Source organism: Stegostoma tigrinum, chromosome 8 (genome assembly GCF_030684315.1).
Source record: "Stegostoma tigrinum isolate sSteTig4 chromosome 8, sSteTig4.hap1, whole genome shotgun sequence".
NCBI classification, from domain to species: domain Eukaryota; kingdom Metazoa; phylum Chordata; class Chondrichthyes; order Orectolobiformes; family Stegostomatidae; genus Stegostoma; species Stegostoma tigrinum.
In genome coordinates, this window is record NC_081361.1 from 97714535 (window position 1) to 97736401 (window position 21867).

Consider the following 21867-nt stretch of genomic DNA (forward strand, 5'->3'; position numbering starts at 1 on the left):
GCTTAATCTCAGAGTACCACATCTCTTTTGTTTATTTAATGATTTTGTGTATTCTCCAGGACTGGATGATTTTTCCACCTTTAGTGAGAGGAGGATTAAATATTTGAGAATTTAGGCAGTGAGTGTTCGAGTACTATAGCAACCTAAGCATTCATGTAACTTTTGCTTATGCATCATTTATTCAGTTAAGAAGTTGCATCTCAAGTCATACTACTAATTGGCAACTTTCCAGTACTCTGCCTGCCACTCTGCACGTTTTTCCAGCTAAATTCCCTTCCATTTTTTTCCTGCCACTCAAGTTCTGTGCGTGACAACAGCTTTCAAAACTGTAAGTTAATGTATTGACATGCCAGTTGTCATGCGTGTTTAGTGCAGACCCTTTGTGTGGCTGCACAACTATGTAGTTTAGAGGAAACATTACTTGCCAGCAACAAACAACAGAAGTAGCTGGGAATGCACAGTAGGCCTGGCAGCATCTGTGAAGGGGGGGAAAAAAATCAGTTAATATTTCGGGCCCGGTGACCCTTCCTCCAAACTCTTCTAACCTGAAACGTTGACTCTGACGTTTTTTTCCTTCGCAGATGTTGCCAGACCTGCTGAACATTTCCAGCAACTTCTGTTTTTGTTCTAGATTTACAGCATCCACAGTGCTTTTTGGTTTTTACTTCCCAGATTATTCCTGTGTGCTGGAAAGTGATATGTTAGTTAAACAAAATAAAATGTTGAGAAATTTGACATTTAACTTTGTCACTTTTCGAATGCCCCTTCTGAAGTTAAAAGTGCACCAATGAATAATCATAGCAAAAGATGCTGAGATCAGTACCAGCAGTTGGCAATTTGACACAAGTCTGCCTCATCTTTTTATTATCTTAATTGCAGCTTCGTGTATATCTGTTTGCACTCTCCACTCCCTTCAATCCAATAGCCAGTGATATTGTTATAGATTGTGATCGGTTGGGATCCAAACACTATTCCTGGAACTACCCATTAGTCACAACCTGCCAACCTGAGAGTCCTACTTATTCCAATGATTTTTCTGTCTGTTAACCAATCCTGAATCCATGCTACCTCTGCATGAGGTACAATTTTGTTTACTATCCTCTTGCATGGGACTTTACTGTAATCTTTTCAGATCTTTAAAATACCCCACATCCACTTGCTCCCCAATTGAATGTGCTAATAATATCTTCAAAATTTCAAATGTGATTTCATCTGCATAAATCCATGTAGGTTATGTGAAATTGGGGAATTATAAAATTTTATAAGTATCCAGTTATCACATCCTTTAAAATAGATTCTGGTATTTCCACTACCACTAATGTAAGGTTAACAGGTCTGTAGTTCCCTGTTTCCTCTGTCCCTTAAGCAGTGGAGTTGTGATTGGAACATGTTCCATGTAATGTTGTGGAATTTTTGGAGTTTAACAAGGTGATCAACACTGCGTCTACTATCACTGCAGCTATGGTGAAGGTGATCAGGTCATGGGAGTTTATCAACAGTGAGTTCTATTAATTTCTCCAATACTTAGAAATTAATATTAGTAAAAAATTATCAGTTCCAAGCTCAATTTGTATCCATGGGTCTCGTTAATTTCAGCAAAATCTATTGTTTCTTCATCAGTATGACTGAGACAAAGTACTTATTTATCTTCTCTGCATTTTCTTTATTTCCAGGTATACATTTTCTTGGCTCTGTATGTAAAATGTACAAGTTTGTCTTTGCCTGCCTCTTTTGTTATTTTTACATATATATCGAAGTGTATTTGAATGCTTCCAATGCAATGCACTTGCATTTCTCAGCAAGCAAGGAGACCAAAACCGTATGTTTGTCTGGTCTCACCAATGGTGTTTTGTCAGTTTGGGAATATAACTGAAGAATATAATATTTTTATGAAGGACTGATATGACAGGATAAAAGTCCAATGGAACAAGAATTATAAACTATAGTTTATGATGGATTGAATGTTGAAACATTTTAGTCTCTGGGAAGTGATACCTTGACCTATGTGATGGTGTTTGTTAACTAACTGCCTCAATGACCTAAGTAGTCATCTAAATGGCATCTGGCACCTTCTGTGTTGCTGGGCTGCTTTGAAATGTCAGTGGTTCTGCACTGATGATGATTCGCTGAATTGGGGCCTGTTTGCATCATGTACTTTGAATTTGGAGAAACAAAAATAACTGCATTGAATTTTCTGTACACAGTTGTTGATCCGTCAACAGCTTTTGGTTCCTGTTGGAAAACCTCTGATATGAAAACTCCATCTCTGTCTTGTGAAGGAGACATGGGAGCCTGTCATGTTTCTAATTGAAGGACCCTGGGAAACCCACTTAGTGACATGATCATTATGTATCTCGAGTCCGTGTTGAATGAAAGTACATGCCAGAGAGGTTTATTTGGAAGGAACTTGCTTGGGAGAGTTGGTGGTATTGTGGCAGTGACTGTAGATGAATAATCCAGTGGCCCAGGATAATGCTTTGGGCAACTGAGTTCAAATATGATAGCTGATGGAATCTTAAATTCAGTTAATAAATCTGACATTGAAAGCTAATTTCTGCCATGACCATGAACCTAGCACCATTTGTCATTCTTAAAAAAAACATCTGATTCACTAATGTCCTTTAGAGAAGGAAATCTATTGTGTACATTTGTGACTCCAGATCCCCACAATGTGGTCAATTCCAAGCTACCTCTGAAATGGCTGATGAATCTACTCCATTCAAGGACTGCTCGGGATGAAAGTCATATACACCCGTTGAAGGAAGAGGAGAAAAAAAATTCACAACACTGTGGGGGGAAGAAGGAACTAGCAACAAAGGAGAACAAACTGAATTAAAAAGCGACTTTTGCTTCTTGTGAGTTCTCCTAAGCTAGACTAGGTATATAGGTACTGTGGCTGAAAGGAAAAGTTAGAAGCTGGGACTGTGTGGCAATTAACACCATTTTACTCCCTGAAGCTTGTCCATCCAAAGACAAATCAGGAAGGAGTATGATGGAAAACTCTTCACTTTCCAGAATGGTGCCATTCCAGTAACACTCTTTATTTGAAAGATATGCTTTGTTCATAAATTTTTTCATACCTAGTTACTAGTGCAGTTTGGTTCTGTACATTGTTAGCCTATTGAGAACAAACAAACCTTTGGTATTTGACTCTCCCACTAGTTCCAACAAACCGAAGGCATTTCTTTCTTATGCCAAATACTATTTACATACATTTGAAGCATCGGCAAGATCGAATAACTTAACAGATCCCCATTTAGCTTCAGAAGAAAGACCTCAAACAGTGATCTTACCCCATTATGACTTGTGGCAACTGCCCCAAGCTTTCACACATCTCTCAGCCTGCAGTCTTGAACTTTGGAATGTGTCAGTCCACAGCACTGGGTCAAAATCAGCTCCTTGCCCTGGAAGACCAAGTTTCAGGCAGATTATGGAGTGCCTTTCACCAAGTTGATGGTCCTCCAGAGCAGTCGAGGTTTGTTTCTATGCTTCCCAGGTAACGTGCTGCAGAGCACAGCGTGCTGTGTCATGGAGCTGCTCAGAACAAACTTCAACAAAAAACACTCCATCTTTCTCCACACTTCCCTTGCAAAGGCACATTACAACAGGAGATGTTAGCGAGTTTTGAGAAGATTTGTAGCTCAGGAGATGTGTAACAGTGTCTCACCTCCCTTCCCTGCCTGCGCTTTGAGGGTAATGAGCAGTAGCACACAGACTGGGCATGCCTGAAGGATCTGGCAGGCAGTGCCCCCTTCTCACCACCAACTAAGCTGTGTCTCAATGCTTGTTGGTAAGTTCTAGTGATGCGACATTCTGCCAGATGACTTCAACAGTCTATTCAAGGGTATTCAACACTAATCCAGGACAAAGCAACCTGCTTGACTGAGATAACAAGGTGTAGAGCTGGATGAACACAGCAGGCCAAGCAGCATTCAGCATTTCTGAAGAAGGGCCTAGGCCCGAAACGTCAGCTTTCCTGCTCCTCTGATGCTGCTTGGTCTGCTGTCTTCATCCAGCTCTCCAGCATCTGCAGTTCCTACTATCTCTGCTCGACTGACACCTAATTTGCCACTTTAATGTTCACTCCCTTCACCAATGGCACACTGGCAGCAGTGTGTGCCATGTGCAAGATGCAACAATTCTCCAAGACTGCTTCAACAACACCTTCCAAACCATGATTTCGAGCACCTGGAAGACCATGGTACAGATGGATGGGTTATCAGAAACGTCAGCTTTTGTACTCCTGAGATGCTGCTTGGCCTGCTGTGTTCATCCAGCCCCATACTTTGTTATCTCTCATCTTCTCCAAGCCTCACCACCTTGAGTTGGTAATATATTACTATTATGTACTGGATCAAAATTCTGCAATTTCCTAACTGCTGTGCCAGTGTACCTGTGGCACATGGTCTGCAACAATTCAAAAGGACAATTTTACCACCACATTCTCAAGGATGGTTAGATGGGCAACAGTCTAGTGTAGTGAGCATCACTCCTATCCTGTGAAATTATTTCCTTAAAAAGGGACATGCCATAATATCAGCTTGAACTCGTCTATTTTGTCCAGCAGAGAAAGCATGACCTTGAAATCTAAATTACCTGTAGTTGAGTGGTATTCACGGCAGAGATTTTTGATTGTGACATGAAATGGAGCCTGAAGAATTGCCACCTCCTGGCTGGACGTACTCTAGGATGTGCATCATCTAACTGACATTTAATTTCAACACTTTGTTAAACAGGTCTGTTTCCTTGGCCTCCAATACTTTTCTAACTTATAAATGAAAGTGTTTAAAGAAATAATTTGTGATTCAAGGACAATCTCCTAAATTCTGTCCTTAATCTAAACAAAAAGTGAATAACTAGGACCAGTTAGTAGGTCAAACAACATTTAGGATGTTGGATGACCTTCTGGGTGCGAGCAGCATATTGTTGTGTTTGCATCTTTGCGCATTTTTGTTTGGTGTTCCAGTAAAAGACTTTTGTTTATAGGCGCTGAAGTACATTCTGTAAGAGTAGGGGAGATCCAGAGCGGAGGCAAATCGCTTCCTACTGGAAAGTGAGTCACCTCTTGAACAATGTCCAGAAACAATGACACAATCCTGGAAACACGATTCTGTCTTCTCAGACATGAAGTATTAAATATTTTCTGAGAAAGAGTACAACTAAGGAAAGGATATTGCTTGAAATGTTTTGAAAGAAATGGCATAAAAGCACTTTCAGACACAGATTTCTTCGTTCAACATCCGTCTCCTTTTCCTTTTTTTCCCCAAAACCAGTCGCTCATGTTTTGGGTTTGCTTCCATAGAAACCTTTAGTGCAAGTAGCAATTTTTCATGTGCTCAGTTGAAGTTTTGGCTGGCTATTTCATGACGGGAGGACTCTGCAGTCAAGTTAATTTTCACTCTGGCTTTCCTAAATAAATAATAGTAGCAACAGTGAGAAGTAAAATTCTGCATTTACATATAATGTATTATTGCATCTCTTGGACAATTTCCAAAATCATTAATGATTATTTTCAAAATGTGGTGATGTACGTAAAAAAACTATGCCTGTCAGTCTCAAACAGCAAAGTCTCTCAGATTAATTTCTAATATTGGAGCAAGTTAAACTATTTTAGTTAGAGGCCATTGCATATATGTATTGATCTCGTGGCAATAGGTGATGGTATATTCTATTGTTTAGTTCTATATGCACCTAAATAACTACTAACAAAAGACTTCAAATATATTAATGCTCCAACTGTTTGTTTGCATGTTGTCTCATTCATTCAGATCTACTAAAACTCTGCATAAATTCAAAGTGTAAGATCTAGAAGCTTATATGGGAACGGAAATCCGATAATGAAAGGAAAATGCTGTAAACAGTCAACAGATCAAGCAACGTTGGGAAAGGGAGAAGTGAGTTGATATTTTGCCCGGATGAATTTTCAGCACAGCTGAAGGAAGTTAGGCCGGTAGTGAGGTAGAAGGCAGGAAAGATTACATGGCAGATGGGATGTTAGTGCAAAGTAAAAGGAGATGGTGATGGTAAGTAAAAGAAAATCAAGAAATGGGCCTATGGGAGGTACAAGTAGGAATCAGGGAATCATTAAGGCTTGGAAACAGACCCTTCAGCCTACCTTGTCCATTACAACTTGGTTTTCTAAACTGCATTAGTCCCATTTGCCTGCATTTGACCCCTATCCCTCTAAATATTTCCTATCTATGAACCTGTTCAAACGTCTTTTAAATGTTGTAATTATACTGGCCTCTACCATTTCCTCTGGCAGCTCATTCCACACATGTGCCACCCTCAATGCGACAATGTTGCTGTCATGCCCCTTTTAGATCTTTCCCCTCTCACCTTAAACCAATGCCTTCTAATTTTGGACTTCCCTATCCTGGGGGAAAGGAGCGTTGCTATTCACTTCATGTCTGTCATGATTTTATAGACTTCTAATGTCACTCCTCAGCCTCCTACCCTCCATGAGGAAAAATATCCCTGCCTGCCCAGCCTCTCCTTAAACCCTCCAGTCTCAGTAACATCCTTGCAAATCATTGCAAAAATTAGCAGGACCTAAGGTACTGATGGTGGAATATTTTTCAGCCCTGCACGATGGCTGCTCTTTTGGGAATTGTGGTCTTTTGGGATATTTAACTGAGGCTCTGCTATTTTGGCTAAGCCTAAAAGATCCTGTTCTCCCGGCCAATACTCATTCTTCAATCAGTATTGATAACAGTTTGTGGTTTCTTTTGTCTCATTGCTGTTTGTTGTAAATTGTTACTATGTTTCTCTGCAACACAAAATGCACTCTTGCATTGATTGTGTAGAGCTTTGGAAAGTTGTGAAAACTGCTAGATAACGTACATCCTTTTTGTCAAAGGTGAGCAGTAGAACCTATCAAATGTTTGTGTGGATGAAATGTGAACAATGCTGACTCTTGATAAGAAAAAATAAAAAGTACTCTTGAATCACTAGAGACAAAATGTGAAATTAAAATGTATGAACACAAAAGGAACTGAATAAACAGAAATTTATTTTATTTGCTCTACACTGTTAGTCGAGCAAGGTAACAGACAAAGTAACACCTACTAAAATCTGCCTTCACCACAGGAAGAGTGAATCAGCGTACACTTACACAGGACATCAGCATCCAAACTAGCAATACTCAAGAAGAATAGGCATTCTGCAAAAATGCATTCTAGAGAAACTTGCGCCCTATTGCTGCTGTTGTAAGAACAGCACTAATATTGTGTTTTGTGGGTAAACAAAATGAGGAAAGGATTTGCTGACAGCAAGATATGAAAACCAGAGACTTTCAGGTTCTAGAGTTCTTTAGTTGGTAATAAAAATACTTTGACTGATGTAAGTAACTCATGCTGGCGCTAATTTTTCTCATCTTATGTTTTGGATGTATTTTATGGTGTGGCATAAAATGACAGTTTATTAAAGTTGTTTGGTCTTTATATTTAGTTAAAACGGAATTTACACTGAGAGATGAACAGCTCCTGCAGTTACATCTCACACCTGTAAGAAAGCCTGTGCTGGCAATGTATTTCACTGCATGTTGCAGAATGAGTTTATTTTCCCCCATGAATATGGCTTTAAACATAGTCTTGTGTAACCTTCGCCTGAATGGAAATTTTAAATAGCAATTTTAAATGGAAATTTCACTGATAGCTATTGTTTGTCTTTTTTCCCCATATATAACAGCCAATAATAAACTTTAGTCAACAACAATGTGAAGTTGATATTTTTCTACATTTTCCTGCCTTCTGTCCAATTCTTTTCTAACTTGCTTCTCCTTTTTCTCCGCACTTTCACTGACCAACCAGAATGGGCATTTGTGATAAGGTAAACCGATGATCGGAACAAATAGCTGGCAACTTTAACTGCCAACAAAACCAAGAGCTAGGAGCAAGCAATTTATCCCCTGAAGCCTGCTCTACTATTTAATGGCTGATCTCCGCTCAACCTCAACCACGCATTCGTGCTGCTCCCTCCTAACCTTACAACCCATTACTAATCAGAAATATGTCGATCTCCTCAAATTTACTTGACATGCCAACACCCAGTACACTGACTGCTGAATTCTGCAGATTCACAACCGTTTGAGAGAAGTAATTTCTCCTCATCTCTATCTGCTATCCCTTGTCCTAAAACTGTGACCTTGTTCTAATTACCCCACATCAGAAAAAACCCTTTCCATGTCTACTTTGTCAGTCCCCTTTACCATCTTCTATATCTTAATTTTGGGGAGGCAATGGCTTAGTGAAATTATTGCTGGATTGTTAATCTAGAGACCCAGATAATGTTTGGGAGACCCAGGTTCAAATTATGCCATGACATATGATGGAATTTGAATTCAATAAATATCTGAAATTAAGAGCCTAATGATAACCATGAATCCGTTGGTGGTTGTTGGGGGGAGAAACCCATCTAGTTCAACTAATGCCCTTTTAGAGAAGGAAACTGCCATCTGTCCCTGGTCTGACCACCTAGTGACTGCAGACACAGCCATGTGGCTTACTCTTAACTGTCTTCTGGACAGTTAAGGATGGGCAGTAAATGTTGGCTTGGCTGTTGATGTCCTCATTCCAAGTGTGTATAAGAAAAAATTAGATCTCCTCTCTCATTTCTCTAACTTCAGTATATGCCTTAACTGCTCAACTTGTCTTAAGACACAGACTCCATCTCTGGAATCAATATAGTTGACCCTATCGAGTGAACTTTTCATCCCTCTGTCAGTTCTTCATCCTTAACAGAATATGGTAGCAACCACAAAATAGATAGCAAACAGAAAATTGATTGCAAATACAACTTGTATCAGAGATAATGGGAACTGCAGATGCTGGAGAATCCAAGATAATAAAATGTGAGGCTGGATGAACACAGCAGGCCAAGCAGCATCTCAGGAGCACAAAAGCTGACGTTTCGGGCCTAGACCTCTGATGCAGGGTCTAGGCCCGAAACGTCAGCTTTTGTGCTCCTGAGATGCTGCTTGGCCTGCTGTGTTCATCCAGCCTCACATTTTATTATCATGCAAATACAACTTGTCTATTTTTTTCCACAAGTACAAAAGGTATCCTTAAATGTTGACATAATCAATACAACAGGCATCTTGATTTCTAAAAAATTTGGAGAATCTCTTGATAACCAATATTCAATCAGATTAAAACAGTTGTTTGTAAGTCCCATATACAATGTTGTAAATTTTTTAATATCATATACAGTATTTACTTATTTTTATTAACTTGCACTCTAGCTATATACAGTAACCACAGCTGTTTGTGGAATTCCTAGAGAATTTCACAAATGCAAAAATTTTAAGTGGCAAACATGTGTTATAATGAGATTGCTTCCAACCATTTACTGTTCTGATGACTGAGATGGTGCAAGAGAAAACTGGGGAAATAGTGTACAAATAAAATTTGTCAAACTGGCCCTTGCAACATTCTCCAGGTCAACATAAGAGATCATTGCAAAAGATTATTGCACAAGTCATTTGATGTAGAATATTTCGACTTTCAGAAAGCGTTTGACAAAGTCCCACGTAAGAGATTAATATGTAAGATTAAAGCGCATGGGAATGGGGGAAGTGTATTGAGATGGAGAGGAAACAAAGAAGGAATTAATGGGTCCTTTTCAAATTGCAGGCAGTAATTTGTGGGATGCCAGAGGGATCAGTGCTGGGACCCCAGCTATTCACTATATATTAATGATTTGAATGAGGGAACAGGATATAACATCTCCGAGTTTGCAGATGGTACAGAGTTGGGTGGGAGGGTGAACTGGGATGAGAATGCAGAGATCTTTCAGTGTGATCTGGACAGGTTGGATGAGTGGGCAAATCAATGGCAGATGCAATATAATTTGGGTAAATGTGAGGTTATTCACTTTGGAAGCAAAAACAAGAAGGCAAATTACTACCTGAATGTCTGTAAATTGGGAGAGGGGAATGTGCAATGGGACCTCAGTGTCCTTGTGAACCAGTCGCTGAAGGTAAGCATGCAGATGCAGCAGGTGGTAAAGGAGGTGACTGGTGTCTTGATCTTCATTGCGAGAGGTTTTGAGTACAGGAGCAGAGATACATTGTTATAGGTATAAAGGACCTTGATGAGGCCACACCTAGAATATTGTATGCAGTTTTGGTCGTCTTCTTTTTCTGAGGAAGGGTGCTCTTGCTCTCATAGGAGTGCAGCGAAGGTTTACTGGGCAGTTTCTGGGATGGCAAGGCTGACTTAGGAGAGGTTGATTAAATTAGGATTGTTTTCGCTGGAATTCAGACAAATGAGGGGGGAAACCTCATAGACTTAACAGAATTCCAACAGGACTAGACAAGGTAGATGAAGGCAGGATGTTCCCGATGGTGGGTGTGTCCAGAACCAGTGCACAGTTTGAGGATTTGGGGTAGATGATTTAGGACAGAGATGATGAGACGTTTCTTCACCCAAAGAGTGGTGAGCCTTGGAATTCATTCCCACAGGACGTCGTGGGATCCCACAATGCTAAAACGTTGATGTATTGAAGAGCTGACTAGATTTAACACTTGGGGTGAGTAGAATCAAAGGTTACGAGGAGAACGAAGAATTGGACTATTGAGATGGACGATGAGCCATAATCGTGAAGCATGGCAGAGCAGGCTCAAAGAGCTGAATCTTCTCCTGCTCCTATCTTCTATGTTTCTATCATATTCGTGGGGCTTAGTGTACAGAGGTGGACTGTGCAATGTTGTGAGTCACGTGTGACATGACAACTAGCACCCTACCATCAATACATGCTTTCCAGTCCCTGCAAGAGTTTAATTGGCCCAGATTTTGCAGTGGCCAGTTGCGATTACAGCGCAGATGGGCTTTGAGTATTGAGACACTGCAGTATTGAAGGAATTGTCCGTAAATTGAAGATTCTAAGGCTTGAGTAGATTTGTAGCTCAGGTCGTGGATGTTGTGCTCGGTTCGCTTGCCGAGCTGGTGCGTGGTTCTGCAGACTTTTCATTACCCTGTTGCGTCATATCAGCAGTGTAGCTTCTGATGGAGCACTGCTGTGTTTTCCCACCTTTTGTTTGAACTGTGGTGTCTGTTGGCTGGATTAACTTCCGGTTTTCCTTCGCAGACATGGAACCCTGCGAAGGTCTCCATTTAAACAGTTCAGAGGGTTCAGCAACTTTTTATGAACAGGCTCTTGTGGGATCAGGCGTCTGCCAGTTGATCAAATATTCCGTATGATTGAAAGTTACACACAAAGTTTCAAGACTTTAACGTCTCTGAAAAAAACTATGCCAAAATATCACACCTAAAATCAATGTAGGAACACACTGTAAGTAATAGAAACTTAATGGAAGGTGTGTATATATCACTATTTACAGCATTAATACTTTGTGGTAGATTGCAATATTTGATAAACCCGCAAAAATTATTAAAATCAAGTACTGGTTGATAAGGTGCTGCTAAACAAAGTTTGCTGTTGATGGTTTGGAAAACTTAGACTGTGAAATAGTGTATAACTCCTGAGTAACTATTCAACTGGCCTCATATTTGACTCTCTCATCCCTAATTACATTTCCACCAGACCACACAACACCATCAGACTATGACCTGACACATCTGGCACTCTGTTCCCCTGGCACCTTACTCAGTTGCCTAATGTACTCATTGTTTAACTGCAGCTGTCAAAGTAGTTGTCTCTGGTTCCAGACCTTTAAACTTCAGCATTCAGCAGCTGACTACGATGAAAAGGTAGTGTGGTTTGCCTTCACGAGACAGTTTGCCACTGAGAGATATGTCAGCATGGAATTACGGCTCAACATTTTTGAAAGAGCCCAATTAGAGTACCCTTCTCGTTGTAAAAAAAGTTAGAGTGGCAAGCTGTATGAGATTATCACTTCCCTGAAAATTCCGTTTAATGCATCATTGCTATATGTGTTTCATAACTCATTTCATGACTCTTTCAATGATTTATTTTTCAAAATTTTCTTCACATTTTGGGTGCCTAAAATCTGCGGATAATAAGTTACCACCGCTGTAGTGAGTGAAAAAGTACTTTATGCAGAGAAATGACTTAAGTGGCTAAGACACAAATGGCAGAACTTTACTGAAGTTATCTTTGTTTGGTTACATCCCTAAATGGCCCAGTGCGATTCTTGCAACTTGTAGTCTACACAATCTTACTCCGTATGACCCTTTGCTTGGTGCTGCTTGTCCACAACAGTCCCCTCTCCCCAAATATTCAAGGCTCGCTGAACCAAGACTTCTGCCTTGATTTTTTTTACAGGTCACGGAAGCAGCCTTGAGTCTACCTCCTAGGGCTCAAACACACTGATGGTATTATTAATGATGTGATCGTTGCCTGGCCAACTAAGCTGACCAGAACCCACCCCATCCTCAAGTAACCATGTTAACCCTCAGCATCAGCAAACATGGCATTTGTTTCTGCATATTTTCTAATGATGTTGGACTCTGAACTCTACCTTCCCTCCACCACTGGCTATCTCTCAAATACTGGTCTGACATCAGGTATTTAGTTTTGTCTGTATTTTTAGTTTATTTTTGCATTCTCTGTGACCCTGAGCCTAGCACTTTAATGTATCCAAGAATGTTGCCTTCCATCTTTAGAGCTTTGCACCCTGTATCTCATTATGTTTCATGCTGGAATGGTTCTTCACCTTTTAGCTGTTGCTCAGCGGACAGCACTCTTGGGGGGCTGTGTCTGTGTGTCTGTGTGTCTGTGTGTCTGTGTGTCTGTGTGTCTGTGTGTCTGTGTGTCTGTGTGTCTGTGTGTCTGTGTGTCTGTGTGTCTGTGTGTCTGTGTGTCTGTGTGTCTGTGTGTCTGTGTGTCTGTCTCCGTCCCATTTCAGGGAGGAGTACGGAATTAAAGCTGATATGTCAGTGTGCTACCTGTGGAAGTACTACCATGAAATAAATGTTAAGTTGAGAGAGAGCCTGTTTGCCTTCAGATGGCTGAGAAAGATTTAATGAGACTACTTCCAAAAAGCGGGAGCAAGACCAGTAATTGTTCATTGACCATTCATTATCTCATTGCAGTTTGTGAAAACTTGGTGTGCACAAATTGGTTGCCATGGTTTCTGTTGTAAAACTGTAAATACAAGTCAAAAGTACTTCATTGGCTATAAAGCACTTTGGAATGAAAGGTGCCAGAGCACAATTTTTTTTTTATTTGACAGTGCCGCTTGAGGATTTTAGTTTTTGGCCCAGTTTTTCACTCTCGTTGACTTGTTTATGGAGCGATACAGTCATATAGGAGCATTGTCTTCTTCATTTGTGTTAATTTTTAGATGTATTTGGACTAGGTGGAATAATTCCCCTCCATCTGCAGTTACCAGTTGTCCATTGAATTTAAAGTTGCAATACAAAAATTATTGGTTGTCTAGCGACACCACCATTTTTATAAATTGGCACAAGCCAATAGGTATGAGTTCATAATTTTTCAAAATAACTGGCAAATGCTTGCAAAGCTGTTGCCTGAAGTGCACAATTCAGATTGAGGTCACAGCTGATGCATTTTCATTCCATCTTCACAAAGCTGTATAATTTTAGCCAGATAGTTTGTACCTTTTTAACTTCAACTTTGATCTTGGATTTATATTTAACAGTTGATGCTGTGTTCATTTTAAGAACATTTTCCCATATCATAGCTCCTGAACAAAAGCAGCCTTAAGGTAGCGATACCACATTGATCTGCAAGGATTTCATTACTTCAGTGATTTCAGGTTTCCCTAGCTACTGGACGGTTTTTTTCTTTGTCAGTAGATTTAAACAATATTCTGGTTCCTTTGCAGCCTCCCCCTCATTATCTGTTCCTTTCCCTTTTACCTTGTTGCAGCTTTCCCTTCTCCTCCTCACCCTTGTATCCTCATCTCTCCTCTTTGCCCTTGCAGTCTTCCATTCTAACACCCCCATGCTAACTCCTCCACCCCATAGCCGGAAGATTTGGATCTCCAAATTACCCCCACACTGTCTCAACCACCCACTCACCTACCTTCAGCTTGCTTTTTAGCTATCATTTGAACTTTTGAATTATTCCTCATTTTTTCTGCAATGTGGAGACCAGAACTGAACAAAGTCCTCCAGATGTGGTCTTACATTGAGCAGCCTTTGCAAAATGTCTAAGGGCATACATAATTGGAAAACGCTGTATACACATACAATGTTAACATCTGCTAGATGATGTCAGTTGTTGTACAAGATAGTTGGCCTGAAAAAGTTAACACAAGGCTTTGGAATGGCTCCATCCACTGATGCATAAATGACGTGACTGTCTGTCTCTCCAGGAGGAGCTGGTTGATTCTAAGTAGTTGTTAGTTCTAAAGTCAACATCATGTAGCATAGATTTAGTTACTATTGCAAAGAGAACAATGTCTCTTATCTAATGTTAATGTAGTTAACCAGTTTTAAGCTAAAGTAACCTGATGCCTTAGTAAAATAAATGATTTGTTCTCGAGTACATGTCTCTTCTGCTGAAGGCTTTAGTGTTTAATCCTTCCCTTAATATTTGTCTTCAGGGTTTACTGGTATTAAGAGGTGTGGTGAAAGCAAATCTACCTCAAGAACATTGTATGTCTCCCAAAATTCAATGCCAGCAGTGTTGACTGGTGAAGGAAATATCAGATTCAACATTATAAACTATTCATGGCAATCTAAAGAGATAGGAGAGGATAAAATTCTGCACAAAAACTAGATTCACCTCTTTAAGACTGTAGCCATTTTAAACCAGGAACATGAAGCCAGCCAGCATTTCCAGCGGCAGAGACGGCAGCCGACCATTCAGATTGAATAAATCCTAGCAGCACAGCAGCTTTTCTGGCATCCAGAAACTGGGGAATGGTATCAATCAGAATGTGTGGACTAAAGAGAGGCCCACTAAAGCAGTTGGAGGTAGATTAAAGTCGCAGTCTGACAAAAAAGCAGTTAATATCAGCCCACAGATGTAAATTGAGTCTCTCCTAGGAGGGATACAAAACAGTTCTGGGCTGGGAAGCTGAACAGCAGAATCAGGAAAATTTTATTTTAACTAGCATTTTTAACTTTTCATTCAGTGTTAATATTTACTGCAGAGGGAATCCTCAATTGAAGACTATTACTTAAAAAATTCTTCAAAACAGCAATGATAAGGTATGTACAAGTGCTGCAGAAGAGAGCTTTGTTAAGAGTATTATTCTATCAGTTAGAGGCAGGACACCAAGAGAGATGTTCCAGTTTTCTGTTTTACTTAGGGTTATGAGAAAGATGTTTGAATCTTCCCTGATACAGAAGATTTTTTCTAAAGAGGATCTTTAAAATGAAGGTGTCCAGTTTGCAAGTGACTTTACTACTCGTTTTGTGGGAACGGTCATTGGCAAAGGATGACTGTCCTTCTGTGTGCCACCGGTATGTAAATTTAAAATGTTGCATATATTTCCTTGTATCTAGTAATACAGTTGGGATTTGGACGTTCTCCTGAATCAACTAACCTGTTGCTCATCGAGAGAAACAAACCTGCATTTGAAGCTCCGGTGGATTAGTGTGAAGGTGCACAGCATGGACTGTAGAATTATTAATATTTCATAACCAAAGACACCGCATGCAGGCGCTTCAGTTTACCTTGTGCTTTCTGTAAGCCTTCAAATGTGTAGGTCAGTTAATTATGTTTTTAAATGCACTCCAGGGAACTATTTTTAAACAGAGACACCTGGCAACATTAGTATGCTGGCTATTAATATAATCTTATGGCTTGCTTGTTTAAATTATTTTTCAGATGTATCTAGGTTACAGGGTATTCTACATTACCAGCTAAACACTGCTGTTCTTCTTGATGAAGCAGATGTGGCCTGTGACTGTTACTGCCTGCTAGGACTGGATTGTAACAAACAGTTTGTAAGATTGTTTCAAGGTATTATTTTACAAATTTGGATCCAAGATGGCCCCCAAAAGCCATCACAGCTAATATTTCTATTTTGCCTTTAATGTAACAAAACAACTTGTTAAGAGAAGAAAGTCCTCTTTGTCTCAGTCTTAAATTGGTGCCCCTTTATTCTGAGACTATACCCTCTAGCCCTACACGCTCCCATTGAGAAACATCCTCTCAGCATTTACCCTGTCAAGCCCTTAAGAATCCTTTCACATTTCAATGAGGTCACCTCGTTATTCATCTAAACTGCAGTGAGTAGAGTCGCAAACTGTTTAGCCTTTGCTCAAAAGATCCCCCCCCCCCCCCCCATAGCAGGATCTCTCGAATGAACCTTATCCGATCTGTCTCCAATGAAACGTTATCTTTCCTTAAATAAGGGAATCAAAACTCTTCTTAGTATTCTAGTGGTCTCACCAGCACCCTTTACAGCTGCAGTCAGACTTTTCTACATTTTTCCCCAAGCACCCTTGATTACCTGTTGGATCTGTGGCTGGTTTTCTGTTTTGTTTTGTGTTTTAGTATCCCCAAGTCCCTTTCTGTTGCAGCTTTCTGCAGATTGTTCCATTTAAATAATAATCTGTTGTTTTGTTCTCCCTTCCAAAATAAATAACATTGCATTTTCACACATTTTACATCGTTTATCGATGTTTTGCCCATTTAATTAACTTGTCAATACCTCTCTATATATTGTTTGTATGCCCCTCTCAACCTGCCTTACCATCTATTTTAGTGTCATCTGCAAATTTCGCTATTGTGCATTTTCACCCATCGTCAAATTCATTAATGTATGTCTGTCCAATCTCTGAACTCTGCTTGTGAAAGCTAGCTCATTTGGCAAAGTTGACCCTGCAAAAGAACATTAAATGATTTGGTATGAAGGCAGTTGTCCATACCCTGCAAAGAAAAATCCTTCCTTGATTATTTTGCTCAATCTTGTAAGTGGATCCTTCTTAACAGTGACCATTTTGGTCTAATTATGTTTCTGTGAACTGCCTGGAAGATTTTTATGATTTTCAACAGATTCTTTGATCGCAGGTGGTGACACAGCTGAGCCTGCGTATTTTCATTCCTAACATCAAAACGCGTTCTTGAAGCGATGTTGCTAGGTAGCAGTCAAGAGGGTGCACTTGGATGCTGCCCCCATTCTGTATAAAGGAACTGCAGCTACCCTAATGAAGGTCAGCTACAACAACCAAGACTTTGGTTTGAATCTGCAATGATTTGGTTGTGTATCTAAGCTCAGCACTGGCTAAACCTGTGCTACCTTTGGTGAGTCTCGCCAAACTTCCAACTGCAAGTATATAAAGGCATTTTAATACCTGAATGTATTAAATTTGATTTTTTTGGAGTAAGTAGAAATGAAGATATTGTGCAGGAAATGAATGTTCTGATGATTAGAAATTGTATTTTTTCACATTGCAATTTGGATTTTTTTCTGAATCTTCTCGCTTGTATCTGTTTTAAAACCTGTGGATCTCTCTCAACTTGGTGGCACTGTCAAACTAAGTTTCATTGCAGAGGTCATTTCAGGGAGGGAAAAATAGCCTCTGCAAATATGGTGCATTTGCTGAAATACTGCCACCAGCTGTTTGAAAACTGCTCATCAGAAGCCAGTTGTATAAGAACAACGGAACAATGTAAAAGCAGCTTTGTATCGAAATACTCTTGCAAGCTGTTCGCAGTGCTTTGTCAAGGAAGAATCTTTAAAATTAATCAGCTGGTCACATTTAATTGTGATGCACTGCACTGAATGTGCAAAAGAAGAATCCCTTGTACAATTGGATATGAATTTGAAATTATAGGGTAGTTCTTTAACTTTGTGATCTCACCTTTGCTCATAAAGTTAAAATCCAAAAGAATGATGTGAGAGGCTCTGCTTAATGTTAATACAAGTTATGTTTAGAAACACTTTATAGTTATTCAGTTTTGTTATACCAGGACAAAGCCATGCAGTTACATCTTTGGTTCTTTATAGTTGACCTTCTCCCTGAATGTAAATGACGTATGCCTGATGATCAGGACGTTGCATCTTTCCTCTGCTCTTAGAGATGCATTATCAGTAGGCTGGCAATTAATCACTTGTAATAGTCAGCTCAACAATTTATTCAATATCATGCTTTACTACCAATTTTCCTTCAATGGTGGATAATGCAGAACAGGTGAGAGTCGATAACTAAGAGTATAAATGTGATATCTCGATAGTTAATTTAGAATATCAAATGGCAAACACTGCAGCTTCGATTAATAGATACAGCAAAAGAAAAACTTTAAAGCGAGTCTCGTACCCTTATTTTTTTTTTCCTTTATGCATTCATGGGATGAGGGCATCGCTGGCTAGACAGCATTTGTTGCCCATCCCTAATTGCCCACAGGGCATTTAAGAGTCATATGTAGGCCAGATCAGGTACAAATGACAGTTTCCTTCCCTAAATGACATTAGTGAACCAGATGAATTTTTCTACCAATCGACAATGGAATCATGGTCATCATTAGATTATTAATTGTAGATATTTAGTGAATTCAGATTCCACGATCTGCCGCAGTGGGATTCGAACCCAGGTCCCCAGAACATTATCTGGGTCTCTGGATTAACAGTTCAGCGATACTTCACTTTTCAGTTGAACAGAAGAGTTTGCAGCTGATGCAGAGAAATTCTGGTTCCTACTGTGACTAATTCTGTCAGTTTCTCTTAGTCATAAAACTTGTTCGTTTCAACAAGTTGAATTTCTTAAGCAGTGAGTTGAAACTGTGCTTTAGTTCTGAGCAAGTCCCAGACTTTGGAGCAATTTCCATCTTGATGTTCTGCTTTTAACTCCGTGATGAATCAAAACCAGTATCTCATAAACAATTCTTAGATGTGCAAATGTTGCACATAGTTACTTCTGACCATTTGGCCCTTCAGGTCAAGCTTGCCATTCAACAAGACCGCAGCTGACCTGTCCCAAGCCTCAACTCCTCTTTGGTGCAAGCTCAGCACAGCTGTCGGTTTAAATTATTTCTAATACTTCAAAAACCTATCATCCTCAGTCTTAAATACTTTGTCATCTCACCTCCACACTTCTCTGGAGTAGAGAACCCTCGACATTCATTAACCTTGGAAAGACAATATTCCTTAACACCCAGTTTTAACTGAGCATCCCTCATTTTGTCCCCCAGTTTGAGACTTTTCCCCACATGTGGAAAATCACCTCAACGCCTACCGTTTCAAATCCCCCCAGCCTTCTACCCAGATTGCTACTCATTCTTTCAAACTCTAAAGAATGAAGGCCTAACCTGTTTTGCACATCTTGACAAGTGAACCTCTACATCCCAGGACTGAAAACAAAAAAAATGCTTGAGATCACAGTGGGTCAGGCAGCATCCATGGAGAGAAAGCAAGCTAACATTTCAAGTCCGGATGACTGACCGACCTCCAGCACTTTTCTGTTTTCACTACAGATTCCCGCATCTGCAGTAAGTTGCTCGTCCGTCCCGGAAATCAACTGATTGAATCTCCTTTTCTTTAAATGTGGGGATGAAAACTGTATGCAGTATTCCAGGTTTAACCTTATCAACACCATGTACAGCTGTGACCAGACTTCTCTGGTTTTGAACTCCAACCCCTCAGCAATAAAAACCAAAATTCCATTATCACCCTAATTGTTTGCTGCACTGGCATTCTAACCTTTGTGTTTCGTACACAATATTCTGATTCCTCTGTGCTGCACAATATTGGTGTGTCTCCCTATTTAAATAAGTCTGACTTTTGATTCTTCCTACCAAAGTATTATTTACGCATTTCTGCATTAAACTTCCAACTGCCAGGTTTTTGCCTAATTATTCAAGTCTCTATCCCCTTGAATGAATGTGCACGTTCTTTGTCCTCATCACAACATGCTCTCCCAGCTGTTTTTATGCTATCAGTAGACCTAGATACATTGCACTCAGCCCCTTCCTCCAAGTCATCGATATAGATATTAAATCATTGAGGCCCTAGGACTGATCCTTGTGCCAATCAATTAGTTAAATATTGCTAACTTAGTCCTGACTTTTATTTCTGTTTATTAACCAATCCTCAATCTATACTAATACATTACCCCCAATACCACAGGCTTTTCTGTGGAACCTTTTCGAATGTGAAAGAAAGGTTGACCTAGGTTGGATAATGGCACCAGAGTGGTTGTGGGCAAGCTATAGTGGATGTGAGATAGCCAACAGGACAGATGAGCATGGATCTCAAAACAGCAGATCTGGTAGGAGTAGAACAATGACCTTAATGCAGATGAAGTATTCACCGTGGACCCAGAGAACCATAGGGTCGCTGTTTCATTAGAGATGACTGGTCGTTTAACCTGAGGGTCACCACACTCAGACAATGGGTGAGTTTGAGAAAGTGGGACCTTCAGAGTGACTTCAGCCAGTGTGGACTTTCCACCCAGTATCTCATACCAGCTGTCAGATTCTTAGTCTTGAAGCCCAGCCTGATCGTTCTTTAAAACCAATCTTACATAATGTTCCTGTCATTAAATAAGATGCGATAAATTGACTTCAATCACTGTTAAGAATTATTGTATGATAATATGGATGGACATCATTTGATACTTCCTTTCTGAAACTAACCAGGATTGGGCATTTATGTCAAACAATCAAATTCATAATATCGATGCTGCTTGAATCATTTTACAGCATGTTTTGCTTTGTGAAATCTATATATCACCGATTTAAAATTTGAGCCGAAGGAGTTTTGTATCTTCTTTTGAATCATGAAACGTTTTCAGGATTCTTGAATAGTATGGTGAAATATTACTAATCAAATGAGTTTCTAACTCGGCACCCGTATACATTGAGTGAAGTGACTCAAGCTACAAAGCTGAGGTATTGCTAATTTAAGACAACAAATTGTGGAGCTGGATGAATACTGCAGGCCAAGCAGCATCTTAGGAGCACAAAAGCTGACGTTTTGGGCCTAGACCCTTCAGAAAAAGGGGAGGTGGAGAGGGTTCTGAAATAAATAGGGACAGAGGCTGAGGTGGATCGAAGATGGATAGAGGAGAAGATAGGTGGAAAGGAGACAGACAAGTTAAAGGGGCGGGGATGGAGCCAGTAGAGGTGAGTGTAGGTGGGGATGTATGGAGGGGATAAGTCAGTCCGGGGAGGATGGACAGGTCAAGGGGTGGGTCGGATGAGTTTAGTATGAAGGGAATGGAGGTGCGGCTTGAGTTGGGAGGAGGGGATAGGTGAGAGGAAGAACAGGTTAGGGAGTTGGGGATGCTGGGCTGGTTTTGGGATGCGGTGGGGGGAGGGGAGATGTTGAAGTTTGTGAAATCCACATTGATACCATTGGGCTGCAGGGTTCCCACGCAGAATAGGAGTTGCTGTTCCTGCAACTTTCAGGTGGCATCGTTGTGGCACTGCAGGAGACCGAGGATGGACATGCCGTCTAAGGAATGGGAGGGGGAGTTGAAATGGTTCCCGACTGGAAGGTGCAGTTGTTTATTGCAAACCGAGTGTAGGTGTTCTGCAAAGTGGTCCCTAACCCCTGTAGGTTTCCCCAATGTGGAGGAAGCCACAATAGGAACAGCGGGTGCAGTATACCACATTGGCAGATGTGCAGGTGAACTTCTGCTTGATGTGGAAAATCTTCTTGGGGCCTGGGTTGGAGGTGAGGGAGGAGGTATGGGGGCAAGTGTAGCACTTCGTACGGTTGTAGGGGAAAGTGCTGGTCTTTTTTAAAACTAGTCAAGGATTTGCTCACAAACCTGAGTTTAGTATTCTTAACCATTTACTATTGTAATGAAATTTAGCCTGTGTTTATGTCTAATTGCATTTTATTGAAGAAAATCCTTGTCTACGTTTTGAGTGATAGTTCAGAGTCTACCTGTTCTTTTACTACACTAAGTTCCAGTCAATATTCTGACCATTTTTGAAAAGAAAAATCAGCATTTGTAATCTTTACTAAAAATGTGATAGATTAGTTATGATGACAACTAGAATTCATCCTTTATCATT

The 21867-nt window shown here is 40.2% G+C and overlaps 1 protein-coding gene across 2 annotated transcripts in view; it reads left to right on the forward strand.

Annotated features, from left to right (window-relative positions):
- The window catches only part of prkacba (protein kinase, cAMP-dependent, catalytic, beta a), a 155787-nt gene that overhangs the window by 29268 nt on the left and 104652 nt on the right, over positions 1 to 21867 (forward strand). The window contains exon 1 of one of the 2 annotated variants that reach the window (XM_048539147.2): positions 12377 to 12488. The exons of the other annotated variant lie outside the window; for it this stretch is intronic. Coding sequence (XP_048395104.1) covers positions 12392 to 12488 — 97 coding nt within the window. The 5' untranslated portion in view covers positions 12377 to 12391. Of the gene's footprint in view, positions 1 to 12376; positions 12489 to 21867 lie in introns of those variants that run through there. 2 annotated transcript variants of the gene reach the window in all.